The sequence below is a fragment of the Arachis ipaensis genome, chromosome B8, assembly GCF_059453495.1.
Source record: "Arachis ipaensis isolate K30076 ecotype BB chromosome B8, ASM5945349v1, whole genome shotgun sequence".
Taxonomy (NCBI): Eukaryota; Viridiplantae; Streptophyta; class Magnoliopsida; order Fabales; family Fabaceae; genus Arachis; species Arachis ipaensis.
Window position 1 is genome coordinate 38,442,408 of NC_142443.1, and position 18,132 is coordinate 38,460,539.

At 36.0% G+C, this 18,132-nt stretch overlaps 1 protein-coding gene across 1 annotated transcript; it reads right to left on the bottom strand.

The window, feature by feature from the left end:
* Positions 1–10,587: 10,587 nt before the first annotated feature.
* Positions 10,588–12,427, bottom strand: LOC107610918 (uncharacterized). The gene is made up of 5 exons (XM_016312895.1): positions 12,327–12,427; positions 11,582–12,004; positions 11,301–11,538; positions 10,957–11,105; positions 10,588–10,897 (listed from the first exon to the last, which is right to left on the bottom strand). Exons 1-5 carry the CDS (start codon positions 12,425–12,427, stop codon positions 10,588–10,590), a joined length of 1,221 nt encoding a protein of 406 aa, XP_016168381.1.
* Between the last annotated feature and the right edge of the window lie 5,705 nt (positions 12,428–18,132).

Consider the following 18,132-nt stretch of genomic DNA (forward strand, 5'->3'; position numbering starts at 1 on the left):
AACTAAACCCTCAACTCCTTGCTTTAGTGCAACAAAACTGCCAGTATTATGGACTTCCACAGGAAGAACCTACAGAGTTCCTGGAAGATTTTCTAAGGATTACTGACACAATACATAATGAGGGAGTAGACCAAGATGTCTACAGACTATTGCTCTTTCCTTTTGCTGTAAAGGACCAAGCAAAGAGGTGGTTAGATAACCAGCCCAAATCTAGTTTAAAAACTTGGAAACACCTAGTGGACAAGTTTTTAAATCAATACTTCCCTCGAAGGAAGATGATCCAGTTGAGACTGGACATCCAAAGCTTCAAACAAGGAGATAATGAATCTTTTTATGATGCCTGGGGGAGGTATAGAAGGATGCTAAGAAAATGTCCCACTGAATTGTTTTCAGAATGGGTACAGTTAGACATTTTCTACTATGGACTTTCAGACATGGCTAAAATGTCTCTAGACTACTCTGCTGGTGGTTCCATACACATGAGAAAGAACATTGAAGAGGCTCATGAGCTTATTGAGACAGTTGCTATGAATCAACATCTGTACTCAACTGCTGAGACTTCTATGAAAGGAGAGGTTAAGGCAGTATCTACTGAATCTAACTCTCTGGAATAGAATGAGTCTTTAACTCAGCAACTACACTCCCTTGCACAACAAATTTTGAAATTGCAAGAGATACTGCAAGAAGCCCGAGCCTCTAACAGAACTATAGAGGCACAGTTGAGTCAAACTAGACAACACTTATCTAAACAGATAAGAGAAGAGTGTCTGGCCCTCATTAGTACCAAAAAGGCTGAGCCTCAGATGGTACACACTGTTGAGGAACTAAATAAAGAAGAGACTCAAGAAGAGGCTGGGAGCACATTGTTACATGCCCCTCTTATGGGAAGAAAGCCTGAAGTACCACACCTCAGATGCCCAAAAAGGAGACCAAGGATGAACAATGCTCACAATCCTTGGAATGATCTGAAAAGATGCAAATCAATATTCCTTTTGTTAAGGTTGTGGAACAATGGTCTCTATCAACTGGAAGAAACCTCTCTGATGTTGAGAGAGGTGAATTAGTAATGATGTTACAGAAGGATTACATGGTTATCAAGGTCCTTCAACCTCCACTACCCCCTGACAAAGGAGGTACTTCCATACAGAGTACAATACTAGAGCCTCCTCCCCTGGTGAAAACTCATACAGTTTCCCCAGACATCAAACTTAAGTTTGGTGTTGGGCAGTCATCACCCACCAAGGAGGAAGGTCCCAAGAGGAAAATGCATAGAGGATGGAGAAACAATACAACCCCTACCCTGACAAGCAAGGAGAATCAATCTCATCACACTAAAAGAAAGCTTGTTAGGAGGAATTCAAATCTGAGGGCACTAATCTCCTCCTCTTCTCCCTTAGAGTCATTTCTATTAACCAACTAAAAAAAGAGGAAGAAAGTCAATAATCGAGTGTTAAGCTAATGACATTAAAGAAGCTCTTGGTGGGAGGCAACCCAACCATAAGTAATGTATTTCTGTTCTTTTTTCTTTTGTTTATTTTCATTTTAGTTTATTTTTAGAGTTTTCCCTTGCTTTTTAATGTTTGTGATCATGTGTAATAGTTATAACAGAAACAGAAACAGTCAGAGCTAGAAACAGAACACCCTGGAGCAGAAACCTTGTTGGCATTGAACGCCAGAGAAGGAGCCAGAGTGGGCGTTCAACGCCCTCTGGGGAGCAACAAGCTGGCATTGAACGCCAGCCATGGTGTAGCAGCTGGGCGTTCAACGCCCATATGGAGGGCAGGGAATTCAATTGTCCTAACCTCTCAGGACTAGTAGGTCCCACAAAATCCCCACCTACACCACACCCTTCTACTCTATTCTTTCCCATTGTTCATATTTGCTCGAGGACGAGCAAAACTCTTAAGTTTGGTGTTGCAAAAGCTTTGCCTTTTGACTTCTACCACTCCTAAAGAGCTATGAGGGAAGAACAACAAAGATAAAGGAGTGACATTGAAGAGATCAAACACTACATTGGATCCTCAAGGAGGAGCCGCCACCATCAAAGGTGGATTCGTTCTCTTTACCCCTTCTCCTTATGTCAATTTTTTTTTCTATTTTCTGTTATATTTTTTGTTCTCTTATTCTTGTTGCAAGATCATCTATGTCTTAAAGTTATAAAGTGTTCCATATGTCTCTCACCTTGCTTAAAATGAAAATTTTAAAAGAATTGAGAGGTACATGAATTTCAAGTTTATAATAAGAATAGTTCAATTATCTTGATGTGGTGGCATTGCTTTTATTTTCTGAATGTATGAATAAACAGTGCATATTTGAAGTTGAAATTTTAGAATGTTGGCTCTTGCAAGAATGATGGAAAAGGAAAAGTATTATTGGTAATTTGAAAAATCCAAAAAAATTGATTCTTGAAGCAAGAAAAAGCAGCAAAAAGAAAAAGAAAAAGCATGTTGCAAAAGAAAAAAATTATATGCATGCTAAAAAAAAAAGAAAAATAATAAATAAGCAGAAAAAGCCAATAGCTCTTTAAACCAAAAGGCAAGAGCAAAAAGCCAATAACCATTTAAACTAAAAGGCAAGGGTAAAAGGATCCAAGACTTTGAGCATCAGGGGTTAGGAGGGCCTAAAGGAATAAAATCCTGGCCTAAGCGGCTCAAACAAGCTGTCCCTAACCATGTGCTTGTGGCGTGAAGGTGTCAAGTGAAAAGTTTGAGACTGAGCGGTTAAAGTCGTGGTCCAAAGCAAAAAGAGTGTGCTTAAGAACTCCAGACACCTTTATCTGGGGATTCTAGCAAAGCTGAATCACAATCCGAAAGGGTTCACCCAGTTAAAGTGTCTGTGGCATTTATGTATCCGGTGGTAATACTGAAAAACAAAGTGCTTAGGGTCACGGCCAAGACTCTAAAAGCTGTGTTTAAGAATAAAAAAGAACTGAACTAGGAGAGTCAATAATATCATCTGGATTCTAAGTTTCTAAAGAGACCAACATTTCTGAGTTTCAATGGATAGTGAGATGCCAAAACTATTCAGAAGCAAAAAGCTACTAAGTCCCGCTAATCTAATTGAAACTGAGCTTCATTAGAAACTCTGAGATTTATTGTATCTTAATCTTGTTTTTATCCTACTGTGTTTTTAGTTGCATGGGGACAAGCAACAGTTTAAGTTTGGTGTTGTGATGAGCGGATATTTTATACGCTTTTTGGCATCATTTTCATATAGTTTTTAGCATGTTTTGTTTAATTTTTATTAAGTTTTCATAGGTTTTAGTGTTAAATTTATATTTTTGGATTTTACTTTGAGTTTGTGTGTTTTTATGCAATTTCAGGTATTTTTTGGCTGAAATTGAGGAGTTGGAGCAAAAGTCTGATTTAGAGAAAGAGAAAGCACTGTAGATGCTGTCGGGATTTGACCTCCTTGCACTTGAAAGAGCTTTTCTGGAGCTACAGAAGTCCAAATAGAGTGTTCTCAACAGCTATGGAAATGTGACTTCCAGAGCTTTTCAGCAATGTATAATAGTTCATACTTTGCTTCAGATTCGAAGGCCCAAAATTGGCATCGAACGCCAGCCTCATGTCCCCTTCCAGGTATCCAGCGCCCAAAGGAGAAGACCAGGCGTCCAAACGCCCAGAGAGGACCCCCTAGCCAGCGTTCAACACCCTAGAAGCCTCATAGCACATGGATCTCATCAAAGCTCAGCCCAAACACTCACCAAGTGGGCCCCAAAAGTGGATTTTAGCACTAAAAGACTATTTTACCCTTTCCTATGTAATCCTTAGTCATTAGCTTAGTATTTAAAGAAATTTTACACCTCTCATTGAGAGAGGTCTGCCATATTTTGTTTTTACCATTGTATTTCCTATCAGTATGAGCTTCTAAATCTCCTAGGTTGATAGGAGGAGCCCTGCTGAGTTCTATGAATTAATAAAAGTATTAATGTTTCTCTTCAATCTGTGTTTGATTCAAATCTAAGATGTATATTCGTTCTTCAACATGATGAATGGGATGATCCATGACAATCATCTCCGTTCTTCATACTAAGACCGCGTGCCTGACAACCACCCATGTCTACTTGGGTTCGTGTGAATACGAGCCAGGAAAGCATCAAACCGCCAGCTTGATTATACATCTGTTAGACGGCTATTCCACGACTTCATTGGAAACTTCTCGAGACCCCAGTTCAACCGATTTATGGGGAGATTAGGGTCTAGAACCCAAAGATGCAGCATTCTCTGATCTGGAAGACCCGACCTTGTATGTGGCGTTTTGAGTAGGATCATTAAGGAGAATGGACTGCAAGAGCTTCACCCTCAATTAGACTGGATGTGCACTAATCCTAGTGTTCATATCTGGAGGAGATTGACGATCGTGGTCGTACGGCATTGATCACATACAGCCTGCCATAGAAGAAATCATTCACAATTGAAGGAGACAGTAAGACCAGAGTTAATCCAGAAGGACAAAGCAACTCCAAGCCTCATCCATCTAGGTTTTAAGATTATCATTGTAATTCCATCTTCCAAATCAAAATCAACAACTCTTCTATCTGCCAGACTAAGACCTGCAAGATAACCATAGCTTGCTTCAAACCACAATCCTCGTGGGATCGACCCTGACTTGCTCAAGTATTACTTGGACGACCCAGTGCACTTGCTGGTACAATTGTATGAAGTGTGGGAATTCGTGCACTAAAGACTTAAGAAGACCATTCATGAGGTGGTCAAACAATATCTACATGTAAACGGTCTCTCTGTAGTCATGATACATGACAGAGCACAATGGCATCGTTTGATTCATGTAGCCGACCCCACCTAGTGGAACAAGGTTTTGTTGTTGTTGTTGTTGTTGTTGTTGTTGTTGTTTGTTTTGTTGTAATTTATTATAATTTTATTATTTAATTAAATATACTACATTAATTATAATTCGTTATATTAGTTAATTGATTTATTCATTTATAAAGTCTAAAATAAAATAAATAATTTGTTGTTTATTCTAATTAAATTCATTAAATTTAATTATATATTATATATGAATTAACGATAATTGATAAATCACTTTATATTATAATATTCAATAAAATAATTTGTAAATCACTTTATATTATATATATATATATATATATATTAATAAAATATTATATATGTATTAATTAAATATTATATACGTACGGTGCAATGAATACAAAGGTGGTTTATATAGTATTAATAATATTACATATGTACAATACATTTTTTTATTTTGGTATTATATAGTATTGATAATATACTAATCCCAAAAAATCTACCATATCCTATTTCAACTCGCCCGACCTAAAGAATGACAACTTCAAAATGACAACATAAGAGCTTTAAAGACGAGAAGACTGGTTACTCCTACGACAACGAGATGACAATGAAGTTGTGCCGGCGAAGAGATCAAGGACAATTGGAGATGTTAATGTGATCAGAGAAGGTAGATAGCAGACTGACAAAAAGAGACTTTCACTGATGCTGTCGTCGTTTAGATCGTCGTCGCATCGAGACGCTTCCGATCGTGTAACTGATGAAGGTGAGTTATTGAAGGAAGGCATAGATTCAGTCTCACATGCACAAGGGAAGAGGGAATCTAGCTTGAAATCTGGGTCGGGTTGGGTCAGAGGGCTTCTGTTCTGGGTCTAGGCCATATTGGTGTCTTGGATCCATGGTAAAAAAGAAAGGGATACATGAGTTACTAGCTAGAACTAATCAAGAAGTGGAAAGAGATTTGAGTGAGGGATTGAGAAGGAGAAGAAGTTTTTTTTGTCATGGGCTATAAACCCAACAAGACAAACCCATCCAAAAGCCTAAACCCACTACTCGACCCGCTCATCATCCCCAAGCTATCTGAAACAAACCCCAACCATGAACCAAAAAAAAAAGGAAACAAGGAATGTGATAACAGTACGCATGACCAAACTATGAACATGGAAGATAAAGATAGATGTGGCATTGAAGATTTAAGGTAAGAGAACAGTACGTATATAGCTCTTTGAACATGCATCATTCTTGATGCCCACGAGTAGCTGTTTCCAATGGTTCAAATTTCCATTTACATACACACAAGTTCTGAGCCTTCTAGATTTCCCAGCAACGACAAGCCACTAGCTCCATCTTCTTTATAGGTAAGTTGTTATAGAGCTCCTTTTCGATAGTTCTTGTGATTCACAGTACCTAATTAGTGCATATAAATATGGTCATTTTTCTCTTCTGTGTCACGTTTGTCGTTTGTGCAACTCTAAATATGGTAAGACATATTGCTTCTTATTTTAATAAAATTAAACTCCATCTTGCTATGTAAATGGAACACAATAAAAGTTAGTCGTTAATTACCATCCTAAATTTGAAAATTATTTTATTGACTTAATTCAGATTCTTTAACCTTGGATATTGCAAAAATTTTCTTTTTTTTTTCTTAAATGGATTTTGATAGATACATCAAGACTTCTGCAATCTTTGTCAATAGTGGGACTGAATAGTGCTGTGGCTCTCTATTAAAATAACATAAATGATCACCATACTTACTCTTTATTTATACTAAAATTCATAGTATTTTGGTAATTTTGTTGTGCAGGTAGCAATGGCAGCTAGATAAGTTCATGTGCTATGTGGTGAATTTTATAATATTTTTTATCTTTTGCTAAATCTGAGGACCTTGATTTTTAGGTATGATATCATCAAGCGTATTAATGCTGGTCCAGAGCATAAGGTGTGAAAGCTCATAGTATGTGTCATTAGACTTTGGACCGTTTTTCATTTTGTAAATTCTGGGATGAAGGCACCTATAACCTATTGAGATGGTTGTCCTTGATGAAGAGGTAAAATTTTCTCTTTGCATTTGAGATTTTCTTTGGTAATGATTGAGCAATAACCTCATTTATCTATGATCCTATAAAACTAATGCATTCAGCGGGAGACAATTCAATGCTCTATTAAAGGCATATTTGTTTTTATCTTCGAGAACCTACTCGTTGAGGACAATGTGTACGTGGTCACAAATTTTGCAATTGCTTTGAATACTATCAAGTTTAAGCCTACTAGACACGAATTTAAAATCCACTTCAAGAAGGACATGATTGTACCTCCGATACAAGATTTTTTAGTTTCGTTGAATGGATTCAATTTTGTTTTATTCAAAAATATTCATACAATATCTAAAGAAGATGGTTATTTAGTTGGTACGTACTTTGTTAGAGTAATCTATAATGCATGTGATATTTAATTCCTTGAAAGCTAATTTTTTAAGCAAAATAATTTATCAATATAATTGTATTACATAATATGTCTATATTTAATGTATATTATTTGAATTGGCTGATGCGTCATTTTTGGTATAGGTATAGTATCAAAAAAATTATTGTATTATTTAGTAAAACTTTTTTTCAATTCGGTAATGACTTTGTTTTTTATTCTTATGCGTTTTATTTTAAGATATCTAAAGGCAGATTTCATATATAGCAATTAAAGAATTGGTACCTTTAAAAGTATCGTTAGTAACAAAAAAATGTTAGAAATTATTGAATAACATCAATGTTATTAGTTCAATATATTTTTTAAGTTTTTTTTTTCAATAGAAGTATCACACAGTCAACGATAATTTCTTTTAATATCCATATTTAATTATTTGTAATTTTTAGAGTATCAATTTGGGTCATTGTAAACTAATTTATTTACTATAAGGCATTATCCCATCTTATTATCCAAGATGAGTTATTGTAATAAATTTAATATAAATTTATCTATGTGCATGTGTAGTTAGTTTTGATTGAATTAGTTTTTTTATAGGTAATTTTTTTGTGTTTTCTAAGTGTTTTTTATTGTTAGATTGGTCTTGAATAAATGTTTGTATTTTATATTTTTTGTGAGAATGTCTTTGGTTGTACTACTTTTGAACCTTCTTATTTTATATTGGATGGCAGTGAATCTTTAGCTTATACATATGTATTTTCAGTTTAATTTTTATTCTACATTTGCTTTGTTCAGTAATATTTTTTAATTTATTTAATTTGATTAATTATCTCTTTCTTATTTTATACTAATTTAACTAATTAAAGTTAATAAATTTCAGTTATTTTAATTCTTGCAATTTTTTATTCTAATAATATATTTCAATTAATGCATTAATACAATTTTAATATTTATATGTCATTAATAATAATAATCTCATTTTAAAATGACATTTTATCCCCAATATATATTGTTAGAGTATGATTAGGATCAATTAGGATTAATTAGATCAATTAGTATTATTTAGTATATCTGAATATTTATTATAGGATATTACGTCTTTATTATTTCGATTCTCTTAACACCTATAAATACATTTCTATATTGTATGCTTTTACACAACTTGAATTCACACAAATCTTTTCTCTATTCCGCTTTCTTTCTCTCTTACCTTTCTAACATGGTATTAGAGTCATGGTATCCTCCTTGAGGAGGATAAGTTGATTTTCTTCTAGTGAAATCACCGTATTTTTTATACTTTCTTTCGTGCCATTTTTTCCCTTCTCTTTTGTCAATACTTTGATACTTTTCTTACCTCATCGAATAGCTCATCCACTACTTACTTATTCTCATGAAGAAACCATATGTTTTTCGTCACCTTCCGATAGTTTGCCAACTCTTCGCATTTTGTCACTACTTTTTAGCAGTTTTTCGACAGTTTGCCATTACTCTTGCGACAATTTCATTTGCATTCTCTTCTGTCAATTCTGTCTGCGTTTCTTTTCGGCGTGTTCTCTTCCAATAATACCGTCTGCATTTTCTTTGTGACAGTTTTTATCACTATCACTATGATAGTTTTTAAAAACTATGGTTTTATGAATTATTATTACACATAATGTGACATTTTTTTAATTAATTCAACTACAGAAATATGTCTTAATTTTTTTTTGAAGAAAAGGAGCTCAACACACTAACGCGGAGCATGAATGAACAAACGCAACAGTAAACAAGACAATAAGTACAATACGAACACAGTATAATCCGTTGTCATCTCCGACATTGCCATCAACAACCAAACGGATCATCACCACGCCATGCCCTGTAACTCAAAAACGAATTATTCTTGATACCCTCAACACCTGTCTCAGAGCTTTGGAATATTCTGCTATTCCGTTCCAGCCAAATGTTTCAGATAACTGCAAAGAACCCTACCAGCCACTTCTTTTGTTCAGAATTACGACCAGGCACTTCCAGAGTCTCTTGCTGCAACACCTGCATAAAAGAATTAGTAGAAAAAATACCTCTTCTGTCAAATTTCCATATAACTGTATCCTCTCTATCAGATGATAGTCTAACTGGCGTAGTCGCTCATGAACTTGATTAAGTAACTCTAGCTCCCATTGAAATAATTCTCTCCTCCACTGAAAGTTTCATACCCAATCCAGCCCATCCCAAAACCCACAGTCCCTAATAACAAATCCTTGCTGATTTGAATCAGAGAAAAGTCTCAGAAAAAATCTTTCAACGTGCCACTTTGTAACCAATCATCCTCCCAAAATCGAACACGTCTACCATTTCCCACCTCCATAGACAAACCACTAATCATCCTTTCTCTAACCTGATGCTCTTTAACATTGAGCTGGCAAATATCTTTCCACGGGCCACCTCTTGATGGTAAAGGCTGTTTTGACAGGTTCAAATGATTACAAGAACATACAACCTTCTTCCACAACGGGCAAGCTTCTTTCGAAAAGCGCCACCACCACTTGAACAATAGCGACGCATTTCTGATTACAGCATCTCCCACCCCTAAACCTCCTAGCTTTTTCGGAGCTTGCACTATTTTCCATTTCACAAGAGGTATACCGTTATTCCCATCTTCTTTACTCCACAAGAACCTTCTCTGTAGCCCAATTATTTTGTCCGCAACTGCCTTTGGCATCTTATACAAGCTTAAGTAGTATACTGGTAAGCTATTAAGAACTGATTTTATGAGAACTAGTTTACCAGCTTTGTTAAGAGACTTCGCTTTCCATAGACTAAGCTTATCTTCCACCTTGTCTATAATCGGTTTCCAAGTCTTCACCAAGCGAGGGTTTGCACCAAGGAAAATTCCTAAAAACCTAACAGGTAGAGTAGCTTCTGCACAACCCAACAAATCACACATATTCGTTACCCATTCCTGCTCGCAGTTAACCGAAATCAAGCTTGACTTATCAAAGTTTATACTCAACCCAGACATCCACTCAAAGCAACACAGAAGTCTCTTATAGTTCACAATTGTCTCCGTTTCCTGTGGGCAAAATAGAATTGTGTCATCTGCAAATTGGAGATGCGACAACTCTATGTTGTCTCTTCCCACTAACAGTGGAGAAATGCGTCTATTGCTGACTGCCTCACCCACCATTATGTGTAGGACATCAACAACAAGAACGAACAGAAAGGGAGAGAGAGGATCTCCTTGTCTAAGACCTCTCTCCATCTTGAACGGCTTAGACGGTGACCCATTGATCAATACCGACATAGACGCTGTAGTCACACATTCCTTCACCCATGCCCTCTATCTAGGACCAAAGCCCATCTGTTGTAGCACGATATCCATAAAGCTCCATCTCACCCTATCGTACGCTTTCTAAAAGTCCAATTTGATAATTGCAGCTTGCTTCTTACGCAACTTTAGCCATTGCACCGTCTCACAAGCAATGAGCGCACCATCATGTATTTTGCGACCTTTTACAAAAGCAGACTGAGTCTCTCCCACTGAACCTGGCATCACTAGACGCATTCTTCTCACCAGAACTTTGGATATCACCTTATAGACACACCCAACCATGCTAATCGGCCTTAGATCTTTGATCTCCTTTGCTCCCACAAATTTTGGAGCTAGTGCCACCCATGTTACATTAGCATCTGTTGGTAGCTTGGCGCTTAGCCCAACACAGCTACAATAAATTCCTGACCAATCTCATCCCAACATTTCTTGATGAAGTTCATATTATACCCATCACTACCTGGTGCTTTACTTGACTCGTAATCCCACACTACCTCTCGTACTTCTTCAGGCGATGGCAACACCTCTAGTACTGCTGCCTCGTCATTAGTAATCCATTTTACCAACCCATCACGAATCCCAATCATAGGAGCAGATCCCTGCCGATATAGATCTTTATAAAATTCTGTAATTGCAACCTTTATTCTGGACTGGTTTCTCACCAATCTGCCATTAATTACAAGAGAGTCGATTCTATTGTTCCACCTTCTAGCTAACATCAGGTTATGGAAGTATCTAGTGTTCTTGTCCATATCTTTAGCATGTTAAGATCTAGACATCTACTTCCAATGAACCTCTTTTCTGGCATACCATTTCGCACAGCAAGTCACAAGAGCGTTCCGTCTAGCCTCCACTGTTCCGTCATAACTACCAGTACTAAGCATGTCATCAATCTTCCTAATCTCTTCCTCAAACCTCTTTATCCTGTTGTCTATGTCCCCAAACTTATCCTTATGACATCTCCTCAGCGGTACCGTTAAGGCCTTCAGTTTATTAGTGAACTCACCCTCACCCAAAAAACCTCCACTCATCCTTTACCATCCTCAGAAACCTTTCATGTGTAAACCATGAATACAGGCTTCGAAATGGTCTTGGACCCGCACTAAGTCTTGTATCTTCCAAAATCAACGGGCAATGATCTGATAGACCTCTAGGTCCCCCTTTCAACATAGTATCTGAAAATTCCTCTAGCCACTCCACACTGACGAGAATTCTGTCAATACGGTTGCAAGATTGACCTCGAACCCATGTGAACTTTCGATCAGTTAGCGGTAAATCCACCAGTTGTAAATCTTGCACCCATTCCTTGAAGTCTTCTGCCGATGCTGGTAAACTAACAACACCTTTCCTTTCCTCCAACCTTAATATCTCATTGAAGTCTCCCATAAAGCAAAACGAAACTTGGCACAGACCCACAATGTAGCTTAACTCCTCCCACATCACCAGTTTCTCACTCCGTATATGTGCTCCATACACTAGGCAGAATGCACAGTTCAAGCTATTTTTTGTCAACAAACCTTCAACGCATAGCTAACCATCCCCTTTGTAATAGCTCGATCTTTTAAACAACAAGTCATCCCACATTAGCAATAGATCGCCAGAGGCACCTACTGATTCTACAAAATCCCAACCCACCGTGTCACAACCCTACAATCGTGCGACATCAAACTTAGTTACAACCTCCTTCCTAGTTTCAATCAATCCTAGCATGTTCAACCTATATTTTTTCTTTAACTCTTTTACCTTACTCAACTTCTCATCCCCTCTTAGACCTCTAACATTCCAGCAACTATAAATCATTTAAAATAATTTTTACACACCTTTTTTGATGTTTAGGCCTGCTTCTCCTGGCTTTCTCCTTTTGTTTTGCCATCTTTCTTTTTTCTGCAATTGCTTCATTTTGACTTTGTAGAATCGCCATGATGTCTTCTTCTTCATCATATAAGACCGCACCAGACTTCACTGCTAACTTTAAAGCTTCCTTATTTTCAGTTAACTGACCTTCATGCGTGCGCCGCTCATCGACATTCTGGGTTTTGTCTTCTGCATCTGTTTCGGAAACTCCCTCATGTGTACCATGTTTTTTTGGTGTTGTCCTATCTCAGAATCTCATCATCGCCTGCAACATTAATTCTGTGATTCTCCCCTTCGTGCAGTTGCAACATTTCCCTCCCCTGGTTTGTCCGGCCCGTTTTTTTTGCCACTAACCCCTCCAAATGCAGCCCTTGATTACACCCCTCCACATTGTTAGCCACTACCTCACTCTCCTCAACAACGCTACATGACCAAGCTTGTTGGCTTCCATCCATCTCATTGCATAATTGTCCGCATGCCATGACTCCTCGCTGCGCCATGGAGCAAGTTGCACATTCCTTAACAGCTGCGTGAATGTGAACCTGCGTGGCTCCCAGCGTCCCGCCGCGTACTTCCTTCTCCATGGATGAGCTGGCTTGTCCTGGCCCGGTCCTTGCATTGAGTTCCTGACCCGGCTCACAGTCACTGGTGCCTACCTGCTTCGAAACGGATGCCTTGTAGAGTTCAAGAGCTGGCCTCAATTCACAGCCCCTTTTTGTTTTGCAAACCCATAGTTCAATAGCGATACAATTTGGGAAGGTTGCATAGGCCCAACCGAATCATGGCCCAGGAGGATGCAATCATTGTGACATTGTTTGTGGGCTTCCATGCTTTTGCCCACCCTCCCCTTATCACTCCCCTTACGGTTTCTTTTCTCAATTCCTTTGGACCCACTTTCCTTATCAATCCAATCTCCGGTAACGGTTCTTTCTGAGTCAATCTCTCTATAATCACCCAATCCCTCAAGATCTGCCTCCCCATTAATTTCCTTAAATTTTAGGAATCCCGCTATTCGTTGCATATGATTCCGATTTAAATGTTCATTATTACATTCTTTCAAAAAAAATATCTGGTGTTACCATTCTACCCTTGTCTTCCTCCCCTGCCTTAGATCGCATTGAGATTAGCTCAGCTGCCGGATCCCATACTGCCGCCATTGCTACCCTTCCCCCAGCTTGTGAACTAGAGCTTTCACCCGTTGGACTAGCGATTGTCTTTTCCATGAAGCATGTTTCTCCATATATCTCCCGTCCTACCTCTTTTACGAAGACATCAAAGCCACTAGTGCCTACAGAGATATGCACCCATTCCTGAATTACATCAAATACACAGGTATTAATTAGCAATCGACCAGCACTGAAAGATAAGGCAGATTTCGTCAAATCATCACACTTGACTACTTCCCCCCAAAGACCACCTATTGCGTTGAATGTCTCTGCTGACCAGACATGTAAAGGCACTCCATAACATTCTAACCATAATCTTCTTGTCTCACTACGTTCTGATTCTTCCCATCTCCATACACTATGAAAGAATTGTAGGAAACTATTCTTCCTCCGCATTCTTCACAGTATCAAAAACTAGTAATGCTTTGTATGCTCCAAGTTCTCTGACTTCTACTACCTGGGAAAAGTTCTTGCTAATCGCTCTTTGTAGCGCTTTGAAATCAATGGCCGTCGTCGTCCCACTAAACTTCGTAGCAGCCAGTTAAAATTCTCTTTTGCTATTGGAACTTCAACCCTCTTCGTCCAACCATTCCCATTCGGGTCCCTAGTAGTTGTGATCTTCTTTGTTTCCTCCAGTTTTGCAGGGCTTTTGCCTTTCTAAGGTTGCCTGCTCTCTACAGCCGCTTTTACGGTGTCTCCCCGACGTATTCTGGTATTCTTTCCCTCTATAGGCCTTCTATACTTAGCCTCAGCTACAGAGATCGTCTTCCCCCTTATACTCGTATGATGCATTTCTGCTATGGCCTTCATCGCACCCCCTCTCGTCGTATAGCGAACAAACGCAAACAAATAAACTTTCCCATTTTTTAGCTTCCGGCCTAGATAGACGTCATTGATTCGTCCCGTCCAATGGAACAGGTGAAACAATTCCTTCTTCAAAATGTCCTGCGGTAAGTTGGTGACAAAAACAGAAAAAGAATCGTTTTCCAGACGTTGATACTCTTCTCGATTCCAAATCTTAGGATCCTTTGTCTGTATATTCCTAAATCTACCCCACTCAATGTTTCTCCGATCCCCGTCACTCTCACATTCTCTCTCTCTTTCTCTCTCTCTCGTTCTTTCATTTTTCTCTCTCTCTCTTCAATATGTCTTAAATTTTATATTACAATATTAATTAACATACTAAATAACTGTTATATTTTATAATTTTATTTTAATATAATAATAAATTTTTTTGTTATCTAATATGATATATCATTTTATTTAAAATATTTTGATTATATTCTAATATTTTTTATTTAAAAATTTTGAAAATACATTCATCCTGTGCAACTGAACCGGTCATCACGCCAGTTCGAGTCAAAACAACGCGTTCCTAACATCAACTTCAACCAAAATTAAAATTAACCCATCCTGTAGAATTATAGTATGGACATGTTTCGTTAAATTTCAACAAATAATCCACTTGGAATTTCGAAGAAGAATGATGGATACAGACTTGATTTTAACTTTTATCAAATTGACACGACGATTTGACTAATTAATCAGAAACGTGAGCACTGGGTCATTTTATTCAACATGTTGCGTATTAGTAACCCATAAATATAAGCATTGCACGCATATTTAATTTCCTAAGGAGAAGAGATCAGCTAATTTAAAAATCAGAGTAAAAAAATAATTATTTTAATTATTTCAATAAAATAAATTGTTATAAATAATATATACAAATAAGTAACTACTGATTTGATAGTTACTTGGTATTGGTGGGAGTAACATTACTTAGCATCATCGTTTCAACAAGTTCAAGTGTTTGGGAATAATAATAATAATAATAATAATAATAATAATAATAATAATAGTCTTTTTAATATATATTCTAAGAATATATTTTAAAAATATTATTGATCCGCTACCTTATATTTTTGTTGTATATGAAGAGTTATAAGCAGATTTTATTTGTCTTTATCTTAAATTTATAACAGACGAATTCAATGAGCTTTGTTACCGATTTAATAATCAAATGATTATATCAATGTTATTTATTAATTGTTTATCTATAAAAAATATCTTCTAATCTTAATAATAGACATATAACTAATATTCTATATTTATAGAATTATTATATATCTTTTAAATATTTATTAATTTTAAAATATATTTTAAATTTTTATAATATAAAGAATTTAAATATTATTTAGTAATTATTAATTTATATTTTTAAATATTAAAATATTTCATTTAAGTTCATATATTTTTATTTATTTATTTAATTATTAGATTATATTTTATGTCCGTGAGTTTAAAATTTTTTTTATTTTAACTTAATAAGAGATTATAAATACTTTTAAACTATTATATATAGCAATAATAAGGAGAGATTAGAAGAATGTTAAAACATTTTTTGATTTCGTGATAAAATTATAGTATGGACAAATGAGATTGAGTAATTCTCTCAATTCAATTTCAATCTATCCATTTTATTTTCTATTCCAATTTCAATTTATATTTTTCATTTAATTTCAATACTTATCTTTTTGTTTATCCCTTTTTTCATATTATTTAGTATCAAACTTCAGGTATTAAATTAATTTTTTAATCTATATTTATTCTTACGTCCTAAAAAAAAATTTCAGTGTCCCTCACATCTTTTTTTATGTCCTTATTGTCCTTTCTTTCTTATGCCCCCATAAAAAAGAATTACTACATCTTCATTGTTCTTGCGTTGTATTCTTCTATTCTTGTGTTCTTTATTTACATCTTTCAATTTTTGCTTTTCAAATTGAACAAAAAAAAAAGTGTCTACATGTCAAGATGTTAATTTTCTTGTCGTGTAAGTCTTGGTATTTTTTTAATTTAAAATAATAAAAAAAAATAAATATATTTATTCTGTTTATATATTATTTTTCAACTACAAGATTTAAATACGAATATTTTTTGAATAAGAGAAAAATGATACGTGTTTCAAATATTCATGATAGGAAGAGTTCAAGTATTATTTAGTAATTATTAATTTATTTTTTAAATATTAAAATGTTCAATTTAATTTTGTGTATTTTAATTTTGTTTATTTAATTATTAGATTGGATTTTATATTAGTAAGCTTAGAATTTTTTTTATTTTAATTTAATAATAGATTATAATAAATACCTCCCAAACTTTTATATCCATCATATAAATAGATTAGAAGAATGCCAAAACACTTTTTAATTTTGTGATTAAATTATGGTATGGATAAGAAAGGTTATTAGATGAATCTCTCTTGTTGTACCAGAAAATTGTGTAGAAGGTTAAGTTGATTCTATTCGATTTAATTTTCGAATTATGGTGTGGACAAGTTGGTTGAATGAGTCACTTTCTTATTGCATCAAAAAATGAATAAAAAATAGAGTGATTTTCTTTGTATTCAATTTCAATCTATTTCTTTTGTTTTCTATTATTTTTCATTCAACTTCAATAATTGTTTTTTTGTTTATTTCTTCTTTTATATTGGACTTGAACGTTAAAGTTTATTTTGTAGGTATCTATTTTTCATGTTCTTCTTTGCCAAAGTTATACCTCCTTTAATTTGGAGAAGAAGAAACAAACTCAATTACTTTTAATATGAAATACATCTCAAAATTATTATCATACAAGAATAATTATAAAAAATATTTTACCAAAAATAGTTATTTAATTTTTTTTATATTTTTAATATATTAAATATATAAAAATTTTAAAAATATTTATTATTGTACTCTTAAAATATACTCAATATAGCTAAATTATAATTTTTAAATGAATTTTGCTAGGGAGACAATAAAAAATCTTAACAATGTGTATAATGGACTATAATTTTGGCCCAATACAAGAAATTAAAAAAAAGTAAAAAAAATTCCCAAAGTAAACATCCCTAACCCTAATTTATCGGCACCATTCACCCAAGGACCCTCTTTCCCCCAAAATCGCCACTGTCACCCTCAGTAATCATTCCATTCACCGGCAGTAGAAGCTCTGCCACCGTCAACCATCGTCGGCCCCCGTAGTCCTTCCCCCGTGCGTCTGTCCTTCGCTCATCGGCAGACAAAGTTGGAAAGGACCCCATTCATCCCCATCGTGCGTCTCTCTCTCTCTCTCTCTCTCTCTCTCTCTCTCTCTCTCTCTCTCTCTCTCTCTCTCTCTCTCGCCGGTAGCCATCAACGCGGAAGGTAGGTCATCCCACCATGCGTCTGTTTTGCAAGGGTTGTCTCTCTCTACTGCGCCAGAAGCCACCCTCAGGTCGTTTCAACCACCGTAGTATCTCTCTTCATCAGTCATATTCCTCGTCGATTAATGCCTCGGACCAGTAGATGCTACGGCACCCATCCCCATCCGGCGTCGACCTCTCAGCAACTGCGCGGCCAGCCTTATTCGTGCGTTCCCAGTTCGGCCAGAAGCCCCCGCACCCAATGGTGTCACTGTCCTCTTCAACGCACATCTACGTGGCCGCACAGCTTCCTAGTTGCATTGCCGTCACTCCCAAAATCCCCCTATCGGCAGGGCTATCCACCCTCATTGGTGCATTAAAAGGTTAGGTGGTGACTAAGGGTTTAGTTGATAACTAGATGTTTATTCAATGAATTTTGATGTG

Excerpts from the sequence above, each read along its gene's own strand:
- LOC107610918 (XM_016312895.1), bottom strand. The coding sequence starts at position 12,427 with ATGGCGATTCTACAAAGTCAAAATGAAGCAATTGCAGAAAAAAGAAAG. Across the intron at positions 11,539-11,581 it reads CCAAGACCATTTCGAAGCCT|GATGAGTGGAGGTTTTTTGG; the intron begins GTATTCATGGTT and ends AGGATGGTAAAG. Across the intron at positions 11,106-11,300 it reads AATGGTATGCCAGAAAAGAG|GGATCTGCTCCTATGATTGG; the intron begins GTTCATTGGAAG and ends CTATATCGGCAG.